Source organism: Plecotus auritus (genome assembly GCF_963455305.1).
Source record: "Plecotus auritus genome assembly, chromosome: 2".
In the NCBI taxonomy this organism is placed as follows: domain Eukaryota; kingdom Metazoa; phylum Chordata; class Mammalia; order Chiroptera; family Vespertilionidae; genus Plecotus; species Plecotus auritus.
In genome coordinates, this window is record NC_137771.1 from 81417075 (window position 1) to 81436169 (window position 19095).

Sequence of the window (19095 nt, forward strand, 5' to 3'; positions counted from 1 at the left end):
CTCGAATTCCGCACTATTACATCTCACAGCAAAAACTGAATTCCATATCCTGCTTTTAAACATCAGTAGTACTTGGTCAAAATTTTCCATCCTGCCTTGAACCAAATGTTGCTTCTGACTCATTTGTTTCAAGGATTAGCAAGGGTCTGAAACATATGTGAAAAAGTCAGAGAAATAATCATTCTGAGGCACAGCATTCAGAAACAAAGCAGACCAAAGGAAACTAAATCTGCCCTGAGATGACAAGGTCATTTCCTCACTTCCTATAAAGCAATGCTCACTGACAAGATCAGAGAGAACCAGCACAAACATCACTTAGTCAGGCCTTCTCCTGCCCCTACCTGAACTGTAACACCCCCTCACCCCGCACTCCACACCTCTTGCTCAAATTTTTTTCTAAGTCCTTATCCCCAATACTGTAACTTACCTATTCATTATGTTTATTGTTTATTGTACATCTTGCTTTGATAAGAGCAAGAATCAATGCCAGGTTTTGTTTCTTTAACTGATAAATCCTGGTGCCTAGAAGAGTTCCTGGCATCCAGGATGCTGCTCACTAAATTTTTGTTGAATGAATGAACAAACAATACCACTCTTAGCCATCTTTGGATTCTGGAGTTCAAAACATAAAAAAGGATTTCAGTACCTTTCCCTTTTAGTAAAGGTCATGCTGAGGCTTCTTCTCCCTACCGTAATACTCAATTTTAAAAAATTTTTTAAAAAATATGAACTAGCTTGAAAATGTGCCTTGTTGATTACATTAACAAAGAAATGTGGAATAAATTTTATTTTACCACAACTTATCTGTTAAAAAAAGAATGCTTAGTAAACATTAGTAATAAACATGCCTCTTTTAAAATGATTCTACTTCCTAAATGATTCCTTTCTTTTATTTCCCTTGATTAAACCACTGATCACTGTAACTAACCAATTCAATTCCCTTCACAAGTCAGGGCATTAAATCCTCATTTGTTGGGTGATTACTGTACTGACTGTATAATAAATATTAACAGCCTGACCGTACAAGGCCTACCAAAGCGAAGATAAAGGTAAATACTAACTTTAGGCATCAGACCCTCCCCTGTGCCATGCTGAGATGCCAGCACGCTTCTCATCTGACTCTTCACCAACCCATACTTAGTTTGAAAGTACAGTTAATTCAAATACATACTGGAGAGAGACGTGTACATAAATGGAGGAAAGATCATCTATTTCTGGACCTATGAACACAGGCCCAGAGCAGCTATATCTTACTACTTTTTCATGAAAAATTTATAAAATTTGTTGTCTTAAATTTCCCAATAAAAAAAAAAAAAAGTATTGAGGCCAGACGTGGTCCATGGGCATCAGGTTTATCAGGTATGCAATCTCATGTTAAAGCCTCAGCTTGAAGATCACTGCTACCTGGAAGCCCCTCCATACACCCTGCCCTGAGGGGGTGAGATGGCACCAGACTCTAGCAGAGTTCCTTCAATGTCCGTCTTCCCTGTGGAAAGGATCTTATTCGTGCCCTAACCAGTTTGGCTCAGTGGGTAAAGCGTCAGCCTGGGGACTGAAGGATCCCAGGTTCAATTCTGGTCAAGGGCATGTACCTTGGTTGCAGGCACATCCCCAGTAGGGGGTGTGCAGGAGGCAGCTGATCGATGTTTCTCTCTCATCACTGTTTCTAACTCTATCCCTCTCTCTTTTTCTCTGTAAAAAATCAATAAAATATATATATTTTTTTAAAGTATCCTATTCATTTTTATATTCCCAACATTCAGCAGAGTGCCTGGCACACAGCAGAAACTCAAAAAAAATTTTGAATAAATGAAAATTTGAGTAAACCACCTGGGCTCATACTTCTAATAGTCACTTTGAACTCATCAGTCTGTTTCCTAGCTTTATATCTTAACCAACCAACCTTCAGGGAAATGTACAATAAAGGTCACAGGCATTGATACCAAGTGTCAGACTGAAAGGGACAAGCCCACACCTGGACATTTATAGCGTTTCTCTATTATGATAAACAGGCTTTGGCAAATTGTGAAAATAGAAAATAAAAAAAGAGTAGATATGACACAGTAAAACAGTGCATACCATGTGCTTTGTAGGAGATGCTCAAGCCAGTATATGAAAGAAAATTCAGTAAATTACTACCTGATTTCTCCATCATTCAAAATACCCCATGAGCTTCTTCCAGATGATAGCTGAGGCATGTTAAAAATGCCTCTATTTTGTTTCTTAGCCAGAATTTTAAGAATGGAAAAACTCTGCCTACTCAACAAATAATTAAATTTCACACACATTACATACTTCCTAAAAACCAGTAAATACAGAATTTACCATTCAAGGTACTATTTGGAAACAGATCTAAATGTGGAGTTGCTCTCCAAAGTAGGACCATATTGTAGCAATCCTGGCTTCCCAGTGAGCCACAGAAATGCATCCTATAACTTTACAGTTCTTCCCATTGTATATCCTCATGATGAAAGCATCAAGGAAAACTTACAGCTGTGCAAAAGATGCACTGGCATTCCTGGAGTGTGGTCATCTTGTCCAAAGACTGTTCACACAGGCAGAGTTTGCAAGTGACAAGAGGAGCCTGAGCCAGGTCTCCAGGCGTCGGGTTTTCGGCAGTCATGGTGAGATAATGTAGCCTACCAACTGAGCCCATCAGCCTGTCGTCAGCCTCTTCCGTCTCCTCAAATCCCTGCAGAAAGGTGCAAAGCAGAGAATATATCCACTGATACAGCTATTGTTTAACCAACACATTTGGGCACCAACAGAGCAAATCTTCACCCTCAATGATCTCTAAGCATACAGTGAATACATTTCTGAGAACCATGGGCTAGAAAGCTTGCCACCTTGGCAAGGTGCTCCTGAAGTCCTGAAATTTAAGGTGACCTCACGGTCCTGACTCACATCACGTAAACTATGGGTATTAAATGACCACTCTGAGCAAACACTCCATTTAGGAGACACATCACTACAATCAATTCAATAGATTCCAAAAATACTTAAAAGTAAAATGTCACCCAAAAAGTTAAAGAATTACCATATGATCCAGCAATTCTGCTCCTAGGTGTAAACCCAAAAGAACTGAAAAAGGGGATTCAAACAGATACTTGCACACAAATGTTCACAGCAGCATTTTTCACATTAGCTAAAAGATGGAAATAATCCAAATGTCCACCAATGAATAAATGGAAAAACCAAATACAATCCTATATAATAAAAGCCTAATATGCTAAGTGTCTGGTCGTCCGGTCATCCGTTCAACCAATCAAAGCATAATATGCTAATGATATACTAAGGCTGCTCAACCACTCGCTATGACATGCACTGACCACCAGGGGGCAGACAGTCAACCTGTTGACCAGTCACTATGACATCCACTGACCACCAGGGCCCAGATGCTGTGACTGGTAGGTTTAGCTTGCTGCTGGGGTCCGGCCGATCAGGACTGAGCGAGACGGGCTGGACATGCCCTGGAGCCCTCCTGCAGTCCTTCCCCAGCTGACCAACCTCCTGCGTCCCTCTCCAGCCCCAATCGTGCACCAGTGGGGTCCCACGGCCTGGCCTGCACCCTCTCACAATCCAGGACCCCTCAGGGAATGTCGGAGAGCCAGTTTCGGCCCAATCCCACAGGCCAAGCTGAGGGACCCCACTGGTGCACAAATTCGTGCACTGGGCCTCTAATATAAAGATAAAATGGAATATTATTTAGTCTTGAAAAGCACTGAAATTCTGACACATTAATGAATTTTGAAGACATTATGCTAAGTGAAATTAGCCAGAGACAAAAGAGCAAATATTATATGACTCCATTTATAGGAAGTACCTAAAATAATCAAATTCATAGAAATAGAAAGTAGAACGGTGGTTACCAACAACTGGGGGGAGGAAGAAGTAGAGAGTTATGATTAAGTGAATACAGACTTTCTGTCTGTTTAGGATAATAAAAAGTTCTGGAGATGGAGAGTGTGATGGTTGCACAGCACTGTAAATATACTTAATGCCACTACATGGTATACTTAAAATGGTTGAAATGGTAATTCTTATGTTATGTATATTTTATTCCAATAAAAAATTTCAATAAAGTGTTAGTATTAGTTGTGTTTCTTCATGTACAATATTTCATTTATCCTTTTGCAACCATGATGATTATTTCCTACATTTTATGGATGAATTAAGGTCCTAAGAAGTTAAGTAATCTGTCAAAGTCCTCAGAGCTTGTATATAGCAGAGCAAAACTCAAACTTACATCTCTGAGACCAAGCCCAGTGCCTAGTCCATTACACCAGAGCTGCCTCAGAAGTGAATAGTATGTGGCAGAATGGAGCAGGGAGAGAGAGAAGTAGGAAGCGGGAGGGGGGAGGGGGGAGGAAAGAAGGGAGGGAGGGAGGGAGGGAGGGAGGGAGGGAGGGAGGGAGGGAGGGAGGAAGAGAAAAAGAGAGACATGAAGTACATGACTACAGCTATCAGAAATTCATTGAAATTGTACAAAAATAAAATTTGTCTCCACACATAGCATAAGTATAGGAAATGATACTTCTACACTGAAAAGTAAAAGATAACTAAAGTCCTTCCACTAGATTGTTTTATTCAGAATATCTTTTAAAGAGGTAAAATAACTGTGAAAAATAATCTTCCTGCACATTCATGTTTATATCAAGAAATTTCATGTTCTGATTAAATAAAAGCAAAACCCTAAAGTTCTTACTATTTTAAAAGAGTATAATGAATTATAATAAACTAGAGGCCCAGTGCACAGATTCATTCACATTGAAAGGAAATTAATTAGAAGATGGCCAGTGGGGTGGGACTGGGCAAGACAGGCCGGATATGCCCTGGAGCCAACCTCCCGTGTCCCTCCCCAGCTGGCCACACCTGGGGCAGTGCCAGGGCTCGAAGGGCATCTGCAGAGTGAGCAGGGTCCCTCTGGTAGGTGGGGGTCTCTCAGTCTGTCCTGCGGGGATCGGGCCAAAACCAGCAGTCCGACATCCCCCGAAGGATCCCAAAGTGTGAGAGGGCACTCTGCAAAGTTGCTGTCACTTGGCAGCTCCTGCGTTGAGCATCTGCCCCTGGGGGTCAGTGCATGTCATAGCTACCACTCAGACAGTTGAAAGATTAGGTTTTTATACTAGAGGCCTGGTGCACAAAATTCATGCACTGGGGGGGTGTCCCTCAGCCCAGCCTGCACCCATTTCAATCTGGGACCTCTCAGGGGATGTCTGACTGCTTGTTTAGGCCCGATCCCACAGGCCGGCAGTCAGACATCCCTCTCACAATCCGGGACTGCTGGCTCCCAACCGCTCGCCTGCCTGCCTGCCTGCCTGCCTGCCTGATTGCCCCTAACTGCTTCTGCCTGCCAACCTGATCACCCCCTAACCACTCCCCTGCCAGCCAGATCAACACCTAACTGCTCCCTTGCCAACCCAACTGCCCTCCCCTGCTGGCTCGGTCGCCCCCAACTCCCCTCCCCTGCTGACCTGGTCACCCCTAACTGCGCTCCCCTGCCAGCCTGGTCACCCCTAACTGCCCTCCCCTGCTGGCCTGATTGCCCACAACTGCCCTCCCCTGCCGGCCATCTTGTGGCAGCCATCTTGTGACCACATGGGGATAGCCATTTGTGCAAGGGCGTGGCAGTCAATTTGCATATTACCTCTTTGTTATATAGGATATACAGATTCTGCCATAGAAATAATTGTAAATACACTCTCCCCTATGAGAACAAGAATTTTTCCTCCCAATTTTTTGGCAAAACAAATTACATGTTCAGCATTTACTACATAGCCCTACAGTGCCTTATGTCTCAATATCTATATAATAAAAACCCAGTGGTTGTAATGCCGTAACAACCAAAGACCAATCACCAGGAGGTGCATGGAGCACCTCTCAGTCCCACGGCCCACAGGCTCCAATCACAGCAAGGTGGGCAGCGGGTGGGCGGGGCCGCGCAGCGAAGAGGGCGCTGGGGATGGGTGCCGGGCAGGCGGGGGTGGGGAGTGCAGCGCGGGTCCCCAGGTGGCGAGCAGAGGTGCTCACTGCGGGGGGAGGGGCGGGGGCTCACGCGGCAGGCAGCGGTGGGGAGGCGGCACGCAGGGGAAAAGTGTGAGCTGGAAGAGGAATTGAGGCAGAAGGTAAAAGCTGTTACTAAGGGAAAGAGCAAACGGTCTGGAGCAGCCAATGGCTCAGACACTCAACACAGGGGAGAGAGGAATGGGGACCAGCCAGGCACAAATGAGCTCACAAGGCCCGTGGTGGTGGCAACGGGGTTTGGTGTCCTGCCGGCGTGCAGGTCTGGGGTCCTGCCCTCCCCCCGCCTCCCCACCCCTGGGATACTAGCAGCATCGGCGGAGCGTCGTGGGGCGCCAGCAGTGTCCACGGAGCATGTGAGGCGTCACGGGGCAGCAGACATGGCCCTGATGGCAGGCTAAGCCTAGGGGACGCTATATGCACACAATTTAATTGTGCACTGAGCCTCTAGTATAGGTATAAAATATTAAAACAATGGAAGGGAAAACAAATTGGAAAGACATAATCTATGATATCTAACTGTACTGACTTTCTTAATGTCATACCAGAAATAGTTAACAATTACTAACTCTAGTACTCAAGGTTTTTCCCCTATTCCCTGAGTGGCAATAGATGTCTTGATTAAAAATAAACAGGATGCTAATCAATGATTGGGAAAGACCCAATAAGGTTCAGGACACAGTGTTCTTATTAGATTAACTATGAATGTGTTATCACCTAAGAGCAAACAAAATTCAAATCAACCTGTATATCAAATTCAGGATTTTGAAGTTTAAAAAAAAATCTCTCTTTAGGATCAGTTAGGGGTTAAAATGAATGATGTTACCTCTCCCCGGTCTATGCTTAGAAAACTATCACCCATTTGTTTCTCCAAGACTCCCCACAGCACACAGAGGCTCATGAGTCTCCCTCAACTGCTGTTTTCTCATCTGTTTCCCTAACACTGTTCACACAAAATATTCTGAATTATCTTCCCCCCAAAAAAGGACAAATCCCAAGTCAAACAACAAGAAATATAGCCTGTAAATGCTTCCTGAGGGGAAGATGGGAAATGACACAGGCCGCAACCATCCCACACTACAATGTTAATTACACCTCTTCGCCCATCTGAGGAAAGCTGTTGTGAAGAGATAAGTCCTGTTGTTTCGATCTAACAAGAGATCAAGGTATTCTTCAAGAAAACCAATTATTTCTCAGTCTCAACCTACATTATTTTTTTTAGAAGGAGACATTAAACAGGCCCAATTTTTAATGTTCTCAAAAAATAAAGACATAATTGAATACTTTTTAGAAGGTATAGCTTAGAAATAGTTTTCTTTGGAAGGCCGAACTAGAAATTGTGTTAATCGAAATCATCTGAAACATAATCTTGTCTCTTACTATATACTTAAGTTGTTACTCCTTAGTTTGTGAGTTACATGCCTATAGCATAAAATCAAAGTTATAAAAATATAAATATATCCATCATCTCCAAAAGTTGCCTCCTGCCCTCTTTATTTATCATTAGTGTGTGTGTGTGTGATGAGAACACAGAACATCAGATCTACTACTTTCACAAATTTTTCAGTATACAGTACAGTATTCTTAACTACACACATCATGATGTTCCACAGGTGTATACTTATCTCCAAACTCATCAAGTTGCATACATTAATATGTATAGCTTTTTGTCTGTCAATCAGACCTCAATAAAATGGTTTAAAATATATATAAATTTAAAAAATATTTGTATATATAAAAATATTTTTGACATAAAAACTTTTTATAGAGATCTGTTTTGTTTAAAAATAAGAAAAGGGGAGGGGAGGGGAGGGGAGGGGAGGGGAGGGGAGGGGAGGGGAGGGGAGGGGAGGGGAAGAATTCAAAGCATTCCAGTCTGGGCAGTACCTGTGACTCAGTGCGAGGAAAGAAAGAATCACAGACTTCAACTTTTTAAGATGAGAACAATCCAAAATAATTCTTCAAAAAATAAGTGATTTATTTTACTGTGTACAATAACACAAATTCCCTAAAATGATGGCTTTCAAATGTCTTTAAAGCGATGGAATTTTATGAAAACAAAATCATAAGTAAACCACCACTGTATAAAAGAGATAAGGTAGAGGCATGCTGGTTGCAGCAATGCTGGGAGGCCAGGCCAGGTCCCTTTGACCTTTCCCTCAGCAGCCACCAGGCACCATCGCAGAAGCTGAAGGCTTCACCGTGCAGTTTGAAAAACAGACTTTTGGTTTTCACTTTGGGTAAAACCAATAGTGAATATGTTAAAAATGAATGGCACAGGGTGGGTACTTCATAAAAAAAACAAAAAGAGTATCAAATAAGAAACCTTTCACCATTGATTTATTAGAAAGCATCAAGGAGAATCCTGATTTCTCTAATGAATTATCCTGCACTTGAGATGTTTGAGAATGGCTGGCTCCACAGTGTCCTAGTGTTTCTTCAGTTACTGGTATGTCCTGTTGGATTCACCAGTCTCCACAACAGGAAACCACCAATAGTAGAAACTCACCAATAGTAGAAACTCTACTAGTAAATGGCATGAGATTCAGAGGAGTGCCCACAGGAAGACTGGGAACACTCACAATCCCTCCTGACCCTTTCATTAGACCACATGCTCATAGGTACACTGACAATTCACCACTGCCCCCCGGTTTGCAAGAAAAGTCTTCTTTCTAGAGAGCCCATAAATCATTCTTGTTCAACTTATTTTGCTTTATACTTCACGTTTTACCTACAATAAGAAAGTCACTTGAATGTTCTATTCTCCTGCTTGATTTAAAACAGTAACTATTATAACTATTTTTACCATTATTACCAACTAGAGGCCCAGTGCACGAATTCTGCACAGGTGGGGTCCCTCTGGGTGGCCTGCAGGGATCGGGCAAAACCTGCAGTCCAACACGACCTGCAGCTCCTGCTCATCCAGGCCCCATCAGGGCTCGCACTCAATCACTCCGATAGGGAGAGGCTGATGCTGCCGCAGCAGCACTTGCCAGCCATAAGCCCTGCATCTGGCGCCCTCCCAAAGAGAGTAGCCTGCAGGATCGGTCCAAAACCGGCTCTCCAACATCCCCCAAGGGGTCCCGGATTGCAAGAGGGTGCAGGCCAGACTGAGGGACCCCACTAGTGCACAATCGTGCCGGGGAGGGACCATGGGAGGGCTCCAGGGCCCTTCACCATGCAGTTTGAAAAACAGACTTTTGGGGCCAGTTATAATTGGGACCAATCAGGGTCGGCTGGCCAGGGAGGGACTTGGGAGGTTGGCCAGCCGGGGAGGGACCGTGAGAGGGCTCCAGAACATGTCCGACCCATCTCGCTCAGTCCTGATCAGCTGGACCCCAGCAGCAAGCTAACCTACCAGTTGGAGCATCTGCCCCCTGGTGGTCAGTGCATGTCATAGCGACTGATCAACTGTCTGCCCCCTGGTGGTCAGTGCACTTCATAGCAAGTGGTTGAGCAGTCTTAGCATATCATTAGCATATTATGCTTTGATTGGTTGTTCAGTTGTTCTGCCATTTGGTCTATTTGCATACTACCCTTTTATTATATAGGATGTGATTGAACCTCTTACTGGGTATGACAGACCCAATGGAGGGGAGGCAAGTGGAGGGGAGGGGGAAAGAAAGATGACAGCTGCCTTCAGGTTTAAACTTTCTAAAATCAATGGTAAGATTGGGGTGGGGTGGTGAGGGGTGGTAAAATTATCACTTGCTTAACTGTAACTAATCACAGAATAGGATAATGGCTGGGGTGTGCACTGAAGGAAAACCACCCTAAAGCATCTGATTTTGCATTAAATTACCAGGCAAGGGGAGATAGCACTTCCATCTGTGAGAATAAACAAGTCATCTTTTCTGTCAAAGAACAGTTTAGACAGCCACCATTTTGGACTGCGTGACTTGGCACCCGCCATGTTGGCCGCATGGCTTGCAGCTCCCCTGGGGGCCGCCATCTTGAAACCACAAAGGCCAACCCCTCCCTCTGAATTAGCCAATCGCAAAAGACTGTGTGCCTGAGCTCCAATCAATAGCAAAGGACAGGTCACGTGCGCAAGGGATTATAAGCCCAAGCTGCCCCCCAGTTTGGTGTGCACGCGCTTCCAGACCATGTGTGTGCACCCTTCTACATAGAAGTAAATATGTTTGCCTTGCTGCATGGCTCCTGAGTGTTTTGTATTCTACCAGAACCCCTGACTTGGGGTGCTCGCCTTATTTCTAACACATCTACTCTATGAGTGTCTCTTGCTCTAAAGTGTTCATTATACGAGCAGCAAGTACTATCTTGTGGAAAGAACAGGAAAGCCACTTTTTCCCTCATGTATTTTCATTGGAATTGCCAAAGAAAGGAATACTTCAGAAGTGGTGTTGGAAGCATAGGATGTATAAGAAATTTGCCTGAAAAAGCAATCTGCTCCAAAAAATGCAAAGGATGTGAGAGCCAACATTTAAAGCATTTTTAACTAATGTGTTTATGCCTGTATAATCACCTAAAATCATAATAGTTATTCCACTGCACACAAAAATAATTGCAAAGGATAATGTTTTACTAGGATACTTATCTAGTTATTTAGGAAATTTTAAAATATGTTTTTATTGATTTTAGAGAGAGAGGAAGGGAGAGGGAGAAACATTGATCAGCTAACACCTGCATGCCCCCTACTGGGGATCAAGCCCACAATCCATGCATGTGCATGGGACCACACCCAACCAACTGAGTCACACCAGCCAGGGCTAGTTATTTAGGAATTTTTACACCCTTCTGCAAAACTTTAAAACTTATATAAATTGACAAAGCATGATTAAACAGATTAAGAGAAATAGAAAGCTACCAAAATGAATCAAATAGATATTACTGATGTAACAGAATATTAATGTATGTAAAAATCCAGTAGATCTGTGCTCAAATCTTAGTTCCAGGCTATATTTTGAAAGCCTAAGAGTTATTCAAGAACAAGGGACAAAACAGAAGGGGAGATTCACAGATACTCTCAAAATGTGTACATGCTCATGTAAGACTGAGTCAACCCTGTGAGGTAGCTGGAATAAAATATATGAATGCATGCCTACAAGAGGGAGCTAACAAAGGGAAGTGTTTTCAGGAAGGGTAGGTGGTGGGAAGGTACAGTCAAAGAGTTGCCTTCTATCATGAGAGTCTCAGGAAGCCAGTATTCTAATAGAGCAATCTAAAGGCCTTGTTAGGAAAGCTCTCCCAATACCGACTAAAAATGACATGCCAGGCAACCAGCTTCCACTAAACACAATCTGAAAATTAGCATTGCATTGACCTTGGCACTTCTGCCCAATACAGTGAATTATTTAGCTGCAGATTTATGTTCTTAACAGAAGCTATTGGTGATTCAAAAACTCACTAGTAGAATGCTGACATTCATCAGCCATTTGCTGACGTGCTACCCTAAATACAATCTGGAATGGAGGGTAGACCAGCAGGCTGGTAGAGTAGCCAGGGCTATAAGCAGTATTGGTATTGAGTGAGACAAGGACTTATGATGACCTCCATAGTGGCCAGTGTTATGGTTCTACCCCTAGCTTACATCTTTGACCCACTCTCTGGTTATTCAAGGACTAGATGAACCAGTGCACATCCAATAATATCAGAAAAACAGTTCTAATATGTGCCCTGAAAGGGCAAGAACAAAAGGGAACATAGCCTCACTAGTAACTAGAGAAATGCAATTATTCAAGTATGTTTTATATCTATTTATTTTTAAAAGAATAATGCTCAAGGCCAATGAGTAGATACATGGCATCACACATAAGACACTTCATCATTATTTAACAAAAAATAGACCAGAAATTATTCTCTAGACTAAACAAACCCAAGAAATGCTTAATTCTTAGATGTGAAAGAAGTAAATATTCACCTACTCAGGCTTTGTGAGGTAGCAGCACTGTTGAGAAACACTGTTTATCACCATGCCTCATGTAATAGAAGGGAAATTCTGTTCTCTTCCCCACTGTTTCAAAACTTCGTATAGAGGAAATAAAAAATAAAAAATAAATACTTCAGTCTTTAATTCCTTAGTTTTAACATCTTTGTCTCACCAGTTTTCAGGATGGCAATAAGATTTCACTTTGTAACTTGAAGAGCATTATCTTCTAAAATGGAACTGATATGATAATATATCTCTATTAACTTGTTTTGTGGGTGGAAAGGACAGACACTCCATTAGGATAGGTATCTTAAATATTAGCAATACCTGTTTTCTAGACCAGCAGTTGCCAATGGGTGGTCCATGGAGGTGGTCTGTGAGATCCGAAAGCTTGGTGACCACTGTTCTAGACAGTCACTTTGCTATTTGAAATCAGGGTATGAATAAAGTCTGTTACAACCATTTTAATAAGATCTAATTTTTTCCAGCTTTATTGAGATAAAATATATATATATATATGTATATATATATATATATGTATATGTATGTGTATGTATATATATATATATATATATATATATATATATATATATATATATATATAAAAGGCTAATATGCAAAGTGTCCCCTCGGGAGTTCGACCGGGAGACTGGGAGTTCAATCGCTCACTATGACATGCACCGACCACCAGGGGGCAGCACGGAACAAAGGAAGGCCCTGGCCAGCAGCCAGCAGCAGGGGAAGGAAGGCCCTGGCTGGCAGCCGGAAGGCCCCGATCAGCCCTGATTGCTGGCCAGGCCTAGGGACCCTACTTGTGTAAGAATTTCGTGCACCAGGCCTCTAGTTGATACATAACATTGTGTAATTGTGCAACGTAATGATTTAATATGTATATTTTGTGAAATGACTACCATAATAAAGTTAGTTAACACATCTATCATCACATACTGTTACAATTTTTTAATGGTGAGAATAATAAGATCCAATTTTTTCCCCTATAAAACATACAGGTGAAATATGTAGGAAGAGATATTAGATCATGGGCAACAAAGAGCATGACATTGTGATAAGCTAACTCTAAACCCTATAACGTACAGAGCATCTGAGATGTCAAGTTTTAACAATGGCAAAATGCTGATCCTTTTTCTGAAAAGCACATTTCTTTTTTGCCTTCTTTTCATGTTCTCATTATCACTACAGAGTAAGGCCCAAGAGGAGGAAATGCTTTCTGAGCTTTCATAACAATAAAAACATATCAAAGGAGGTAGGAATGAATTTGAGAATCACAGGTCAATGATACTTTTGGCATTGCAATTTTACATCCATCGGGGTAGCTCTCTCCTTAACACCACCATGTGCCCTGCCCACCCCTTTTTCAATCCATGGCTCCCTGGCCACCCACAATTATTCATACAGCCCTGCTGAATAATTTTCTTCCCCCTGCCTGGCATAACAACAAAGCACAGGAGCAGGAAGGAATGCTGCTTAAAGGCAGGTCAGACAGTGATGTAATTAACAGATCAAGGAGAAACGTTATTTCAGGCAGGTCCATAGAGCAAGAGAAGGGTTGATGTCTTGGGTCATGACATTACCAGCAAATTACAGTCACCACAGCACAAATCTCTAAATCAAGTTTTTTTTCTCCAAGTGAATAAAAGCATATGTAAATATTAACCTCTCCTGTGAAAGCTGCATATAGAAATTTTAATTAGAAAGAAATTTTAAACCAGTTTGGGAAAGGAATCTCCTCCATCCCACACTAAGTGAAATGCAGGGTGTGTATTTTTGTATGTCTTTGCCAAATAGGTTTCTTAAGGAACCAATAATACAGGAAATAAAGTCAACCCACAAAGAACTGAATTCCATAGATGTTAGGTGCTGCGGACATAGAAGTGATTAAACCCACTTCCCACTTATAAAGAGTAAGCTTGTTGAGGAGGTTGTCAACAGTTAGTTTTATGTAATCATACAGAGGACAATTTGTGGATTTATTGCTTCAGCCACAAGTCCAGCAAAGAGAGATATGAGATGTCTTGTTCTATCTTTCCAATAAAGACAAAAATTCAGTTGACTAAAGGTCTGGGACTCAAACTCATGATTACAGAGGAATTAGAAACCAATGAGACATGGCTTTACAAATATGTTCTTTAATAGATACTACAAGTCATGTGATCAGGTAGTTTTAGCCATGAATAAGAGAAGTGCTTCTCACTTAGGTTGTTGTGCTTTCAATTCAAGGAAGGGATCTGGTTGTAAATGAGAAGTTTCTCATTCCGTGTTGCAAAAGCACTGGCTACTTTTACTCTCTTTAATGTATTGTTTTCCATTTTTAAATAACTACTACAGTATGACTCATTGGATTTAGAAGTAATAATTGACCAAGTAAACAGCAAATGCCAAAGTTAATACAAATAAAAGTTAGTAGTACACGACCCCCCCCCATATATACCTAAAAATGAAAATAAAAATAATTAAATAGATGTTGTTATGACTCTTCAAATTACCGAATGCTCAGGTGATATCAGAGAAACCATGGTTGAGATGACAAACATCCAAGTAAGTATTTTTCACACTCGGGTAAAACAACATGAATTGAGAACCACTCTAGTTCAAAGTCACTTCCAAGCTTACGTGAATTCCTTCAGGCCAGAGGCCACATCTTACACATCTTTATATCCTCAGCACCTAGCATACTCCTGGCAAACAGCAGACACTCAATACTCCAGTAGATAAGTGTTCTGAATGTACATGGGAGAAAGAAAATATTAAAGGCCTGGTTCTCATCTCCATTCACTTCCAGCAATTCAAACACTGAAAATATTGATAATTTACTGTAGCTGAGGAACTTCTGTATATTCAGGCAGGCATCCCTGAAAGACAGTCTGAGCACTCAGGAGCAGTGACTGCAGAGACCTGCTCAGCACAGCCCAAAGTGGAAAGCGTGACTTGCCCGGCAGCTTGGCCTCTTTCCCATCTCCAAAATAATCAATTGCACAAAGTTAAGTTTAGCCCCAAAACCGTTTGGACTTTGTCTCTCCATCAACATCTGGGTTCAGCATGACCTCTCCTACAAACTGGAGATTTCAAACACTGCACACCTCACTTAACAAGAAAGTAATGTCATTAGTCAAGGCCAGGGGCAACACACAAGCCCGAATTAGTAGAAACACTACCTAGAAAGGATTCTGGTGCCCTCAGAAATGTTTCTAAACATCTAAAATATTGAAACTACTTTTCAGGAAGAAAAATGTAAATATACTTTCTCAGATTAAATGTATTCATATTATTAGAGAGAAAGCTAGTTTCCAGGAAGCTAAATGGTCTTACTATAAAGACAAAATAAGCTTTTTTTCTTTCCAGATAGAGCATAACTTCTCTCTCCACTGTAGAGTTTGGCTGAGAAAACTTGGTCATAATCTGGGAGACACAAAAACTAATTTTTTTTAAAAGACATGTCTTAAACTGACCTAGTTTGGAAGCCTGGATGCCTTTAAATTGCCAATGAACTGAAGCCATTCATGAGAATGAGGCTTTTGAGTGCTGAGAATGTTCTTGGGGCTCAGCACAAAGATATTTGGCATAGATGACTGTAAATATTTGTAAAACTCTGGGTTTAGACAGTGTTTGACCACATTTAAGCCTCACTTCCAGCACAGTAGTAGTGTAGGAACAAGTTATCTAGGGTGATTGGTTTGGGGGACATTTTGGTTGAGTTTTTTGTTTGTTTTAAAATAAAAAGCCAAGCAACCCAATTCAGCAACTCAATACTTTTTTACATTCTCTATACAAGTTTGCCGTTCAATTAGTCAGAGGCTACTTTTTAAAACAGGTTTCTTCTTTTTTTTTTTTTCCTTTCCTATTGTTCGCAGGTTATTCCACTACAAAGAATAAAATACCAGTCACAGGTGTGCAAGAGGAAGGAGGAGTTGGGAGAAAATGTGGCCTTGGATTTCCTAATACAATTCTCTCCAAATGGCTTTGTGGATCTGCTATAGCTATCATTCTTTTTCTCCCTCCCGCCCCCTTCTCCTCATGAAGATAGGGTTGGAAAGGGAGGACAGAGGAAGGAGACGGAGGAACCAACAGAGGAATCTGAGGTGAAAAGCACCAGGGATCAAGAGGCTCAGCGCAGGGAAAGCTGCAGCAGCCCCATACTCTAATTAGCCAGCAACTCAGTGAAGACTGGCTGGGTTTCTTCATCCTCTTACCCACACCCTAAAAACTGAGTCACCTCCAAGTTCATTTATTTCGCTTCTGCTTACACACCCCCAATCTGCTGCTTCAGAAATGTTAGATACATTTTTCTTTAATTCATACCTGGCTAAATTCAAATACACATCCAGACGTGCCAAGTTAGAAGAACCGGGAGAGTCCTGTTAGGAGCCCCAGCTAATGTTTTGATAAGATCCATGTGCGGCAGAAAGAAGAAAGTGAGTGACTCTAGTGGATGCATGAAGACAGAGAACATTTTCCCCGAAAGAATTCATTTCTGAGAAATCTGAATGTGAGAAGTATATGCATCAGTAGACTTACAGCAGAATCACTGAAACTCACAACAAAAGCAAAAGGTACCCTGGAAAAGCTAAGCTAAAATACCTTTTCTCTGCTGAAACAGCAGGAGCTGGTTTCATTTTAACTTAAATTTGAGCACAGCAGTATACGATCGGAGTTTCGCTTTGTTTTATCAGCAATTACCTGACAAAACAATCAGCATAATGTATGGCCAAGAACCCATAGATAATATAACAGCTTATTAATATCTATGTGTGTCAACATATTGCTGTGCATTTCCAAGTAACAGAAGGTAAACAACTGAGGTTATGTATGCCAACTTTTGGTCTCCCTTTTAAGACATTGGGAGGTTTGATCTAACCTTGAATTTTCCAATACATTCGGTGGACTGTTTTAGTACAAATTAAACTAGCTTCTTTTTACCTTTACAAAGACATCTATTTTTAAAAGTTAACAGGTGTTTAAAGGCATTCAGAATGAATTCAATTCTGTAGGGTTGAAGCACGAGTACCAGGACATAAAGCTAAAACCCGTGGTATCACAGTGTCTTGCCCTTTTTCCTTTTCTTAGTCCAACACCACCCGGGTCTTGTAACGCCTGCAGCTTTTGAAAAGCCTGCTCAACCTACCTGGCCGAAGAGCTCGGGTCCTCCGCCGCCGGGCTTCTCCGCAGCCTCCAGCTCGCACACCCGCACACCCGGAGGAGGAGCTGTTTCGTTCTCTCCCTCGTCCTCCGGGCTCTGTAGCTGACAGCTTTGCGCTCTGCAGGACTGTAACAGGACTCGACTCCCGGACCTACGGGGCCGAAGGAGGAGGACCTATCACCAAGCGCCTCCTGCCTTGGGAGCTGCAGCGGTGTCCCGGAGCCTTGCAGAGCGTGGGGCGCAGCTCGCCGCCAGCAGCAGCAGCAGCAGCAGCAGCAGCAGCAGCAGCAGCAGCAGCAGCGCCGGGAGCCGGGCGTTTATTTATACAGGAAGCTCAGGCACGGCACTTCCTACTTCCCATCAGAGCCGCACTTCAATTGCAGGTGATGGTCTTAACCCTGTCCCAACCGCCCCGGAGCTGCGCAGCAATCCCGTCTCCCGCCGCTGGCTGCACTAGACAGGACCTCCCTCCTTCCTGTCTCTGGGAGGGCTGCCGCGGAGACCCGGAGCTGGGCGCCCCGCAGCAGCCCCTAGTGTCCTTCATCCAGCCCAGACATGCCACCTTTGGCCTTGAGAGCTTGCTGCTTCTCTACAGTGGGTCTTCCACGGGCACCTTTGTCTCCCTGCTTCCCAGCTCTTTTTAAATGTTTTTCTCCTACTTCCAACAGCCCAGACCTGCCTTCCCACCTTGCCAGAAAACTGTTTTTAGAAATACTTTCCATGCACATCTCATCAAATATACCTTGTACCTAGTTATTAAAATAGTATTGACTATATTCCCAATGCTGTACTTTACATCCCCATGACTGTTCTGTAACAATCAATTTGTACCCCTAAGCCCTTCACCTTTTTCACCCATCCCCCCAAACCACCTCCCATCTGGCAACCTTCAAAATGTTCTTTTCATCTGAGTCTGTTTCTTTGCTGCCTGTTCGCTTTGTTTGTTTTTTAGATTCAATGGTTGATAGATATGTATTTATTGCCATTTTATTGTTCATATATTTTTTATCTTTTTGTCTTCCTTAAAGAAGACCCTTTAACATTTCATGTAATACTGGTTGGTGGTGATGAACTCCTTGAACCTGATTTGTCCTTTTGTGTCGAATGGTAAAATGAAAACGCAGGCAAATGAAATCAAGACTATCTTAGTATACCTCATAAAATACTGGCACACTTTTATAAACAATGATTTTGCTTGAAATGCTTTGTCAACAAATTATGTGGGAACACTTAGTAACCTAACAGGTTGTACGCTCAACCAAAGAAAATGTAACCAAGCAATCTGGAAGCTGTGGGGAACTATGACGTGCCTTCCTTACTCTGAAACCTTAGACACTTAATTTGTCTAATGTTTACAACAGATTATACCCTTGCTCCCCACACCCTCCAGAGGTCGAAATCACAGTCCCAAATCTGTGGCAGTTTAGAAAAATCTCTACTCTGATACAAGAATCATTCTGTGCTCACTCTGCAACCTCCTTTTGCAACTGCATTCAGGAATGCGCTTCCTACAAGGAAGGGACTCTCGAACCCTCATGGAAGGGATCCGAGTGTGCCTGTGAAGGAAGAGCACATAGTAAATTGCTTCCCAACTTCCTCCACGTTGAAGAAAACCTCCAGGTCAAAGCCAGGTGCTGAAGAACACAGTGTATCTACGGGTGCGGTGGGAGGACAGGCGGGAGGACCCCTCCACTAGTAGGGGAGGAAGGGAAAGTGGACAAGGGAAATAAGACAGTAAGAGAATTCACAATGGGGACACAAAGTAATAGAACCAGAGGACATTTGAGTTTGAAAAGTTCCCCTAGCTAGTTTAGTCCAAATGCTTACTTTTAATAATGAGGAAACTGATGTCCAGGGAGATTTAAGTTGTTGGCCTGAACCAGATAGGGAGCAGGGCTGGAAGGAGACTAAATCTGACTTAGATGAAAAAGGTACATGCTAAATGAAAACCACCCCCACATATGTCTAACTTCAAATTTAGCAGTAGCAGGTTCTGAGATAACCAACCTCAGCGTATTTTCTTGGTGTA

The 19095-nt window shown here is 42.4% G+C and overlaps 1 protein-coding gene across 3 annotated transcripts in view; it reads right to left on the reverse strand.

The window, feature by feature from the left end:
* The window catches only part of RNF144B (ring finger protein 144B), a 181529-nt gene that overhangs the window by 60054 nt on the left and 102380 nt on the right, over positions 1-19095 (reverse strand). For 2 of the 3 annotated variants that reach the window (XM_080654333.1, XM_080654331.1), the window contains 2 exons: positions 17052-17217; positions 2492-2692 (listed from right to left, as the gene is read on the reverse strand). In XM_080654333.1, the coding sequence (XP_080510459.1) occupies positions 2492-2656 (165 nt within the window). In that variant the 5' untranslated portion in view covers positions 2657-2692; positions 17052-17217. The remainder of the gene's footprint in view (positions 1-2491; positions 2693-17051; positions 17218-19095) is intronic. The other variant, XM_080654332.1, reaches the window with a different exon arrangement.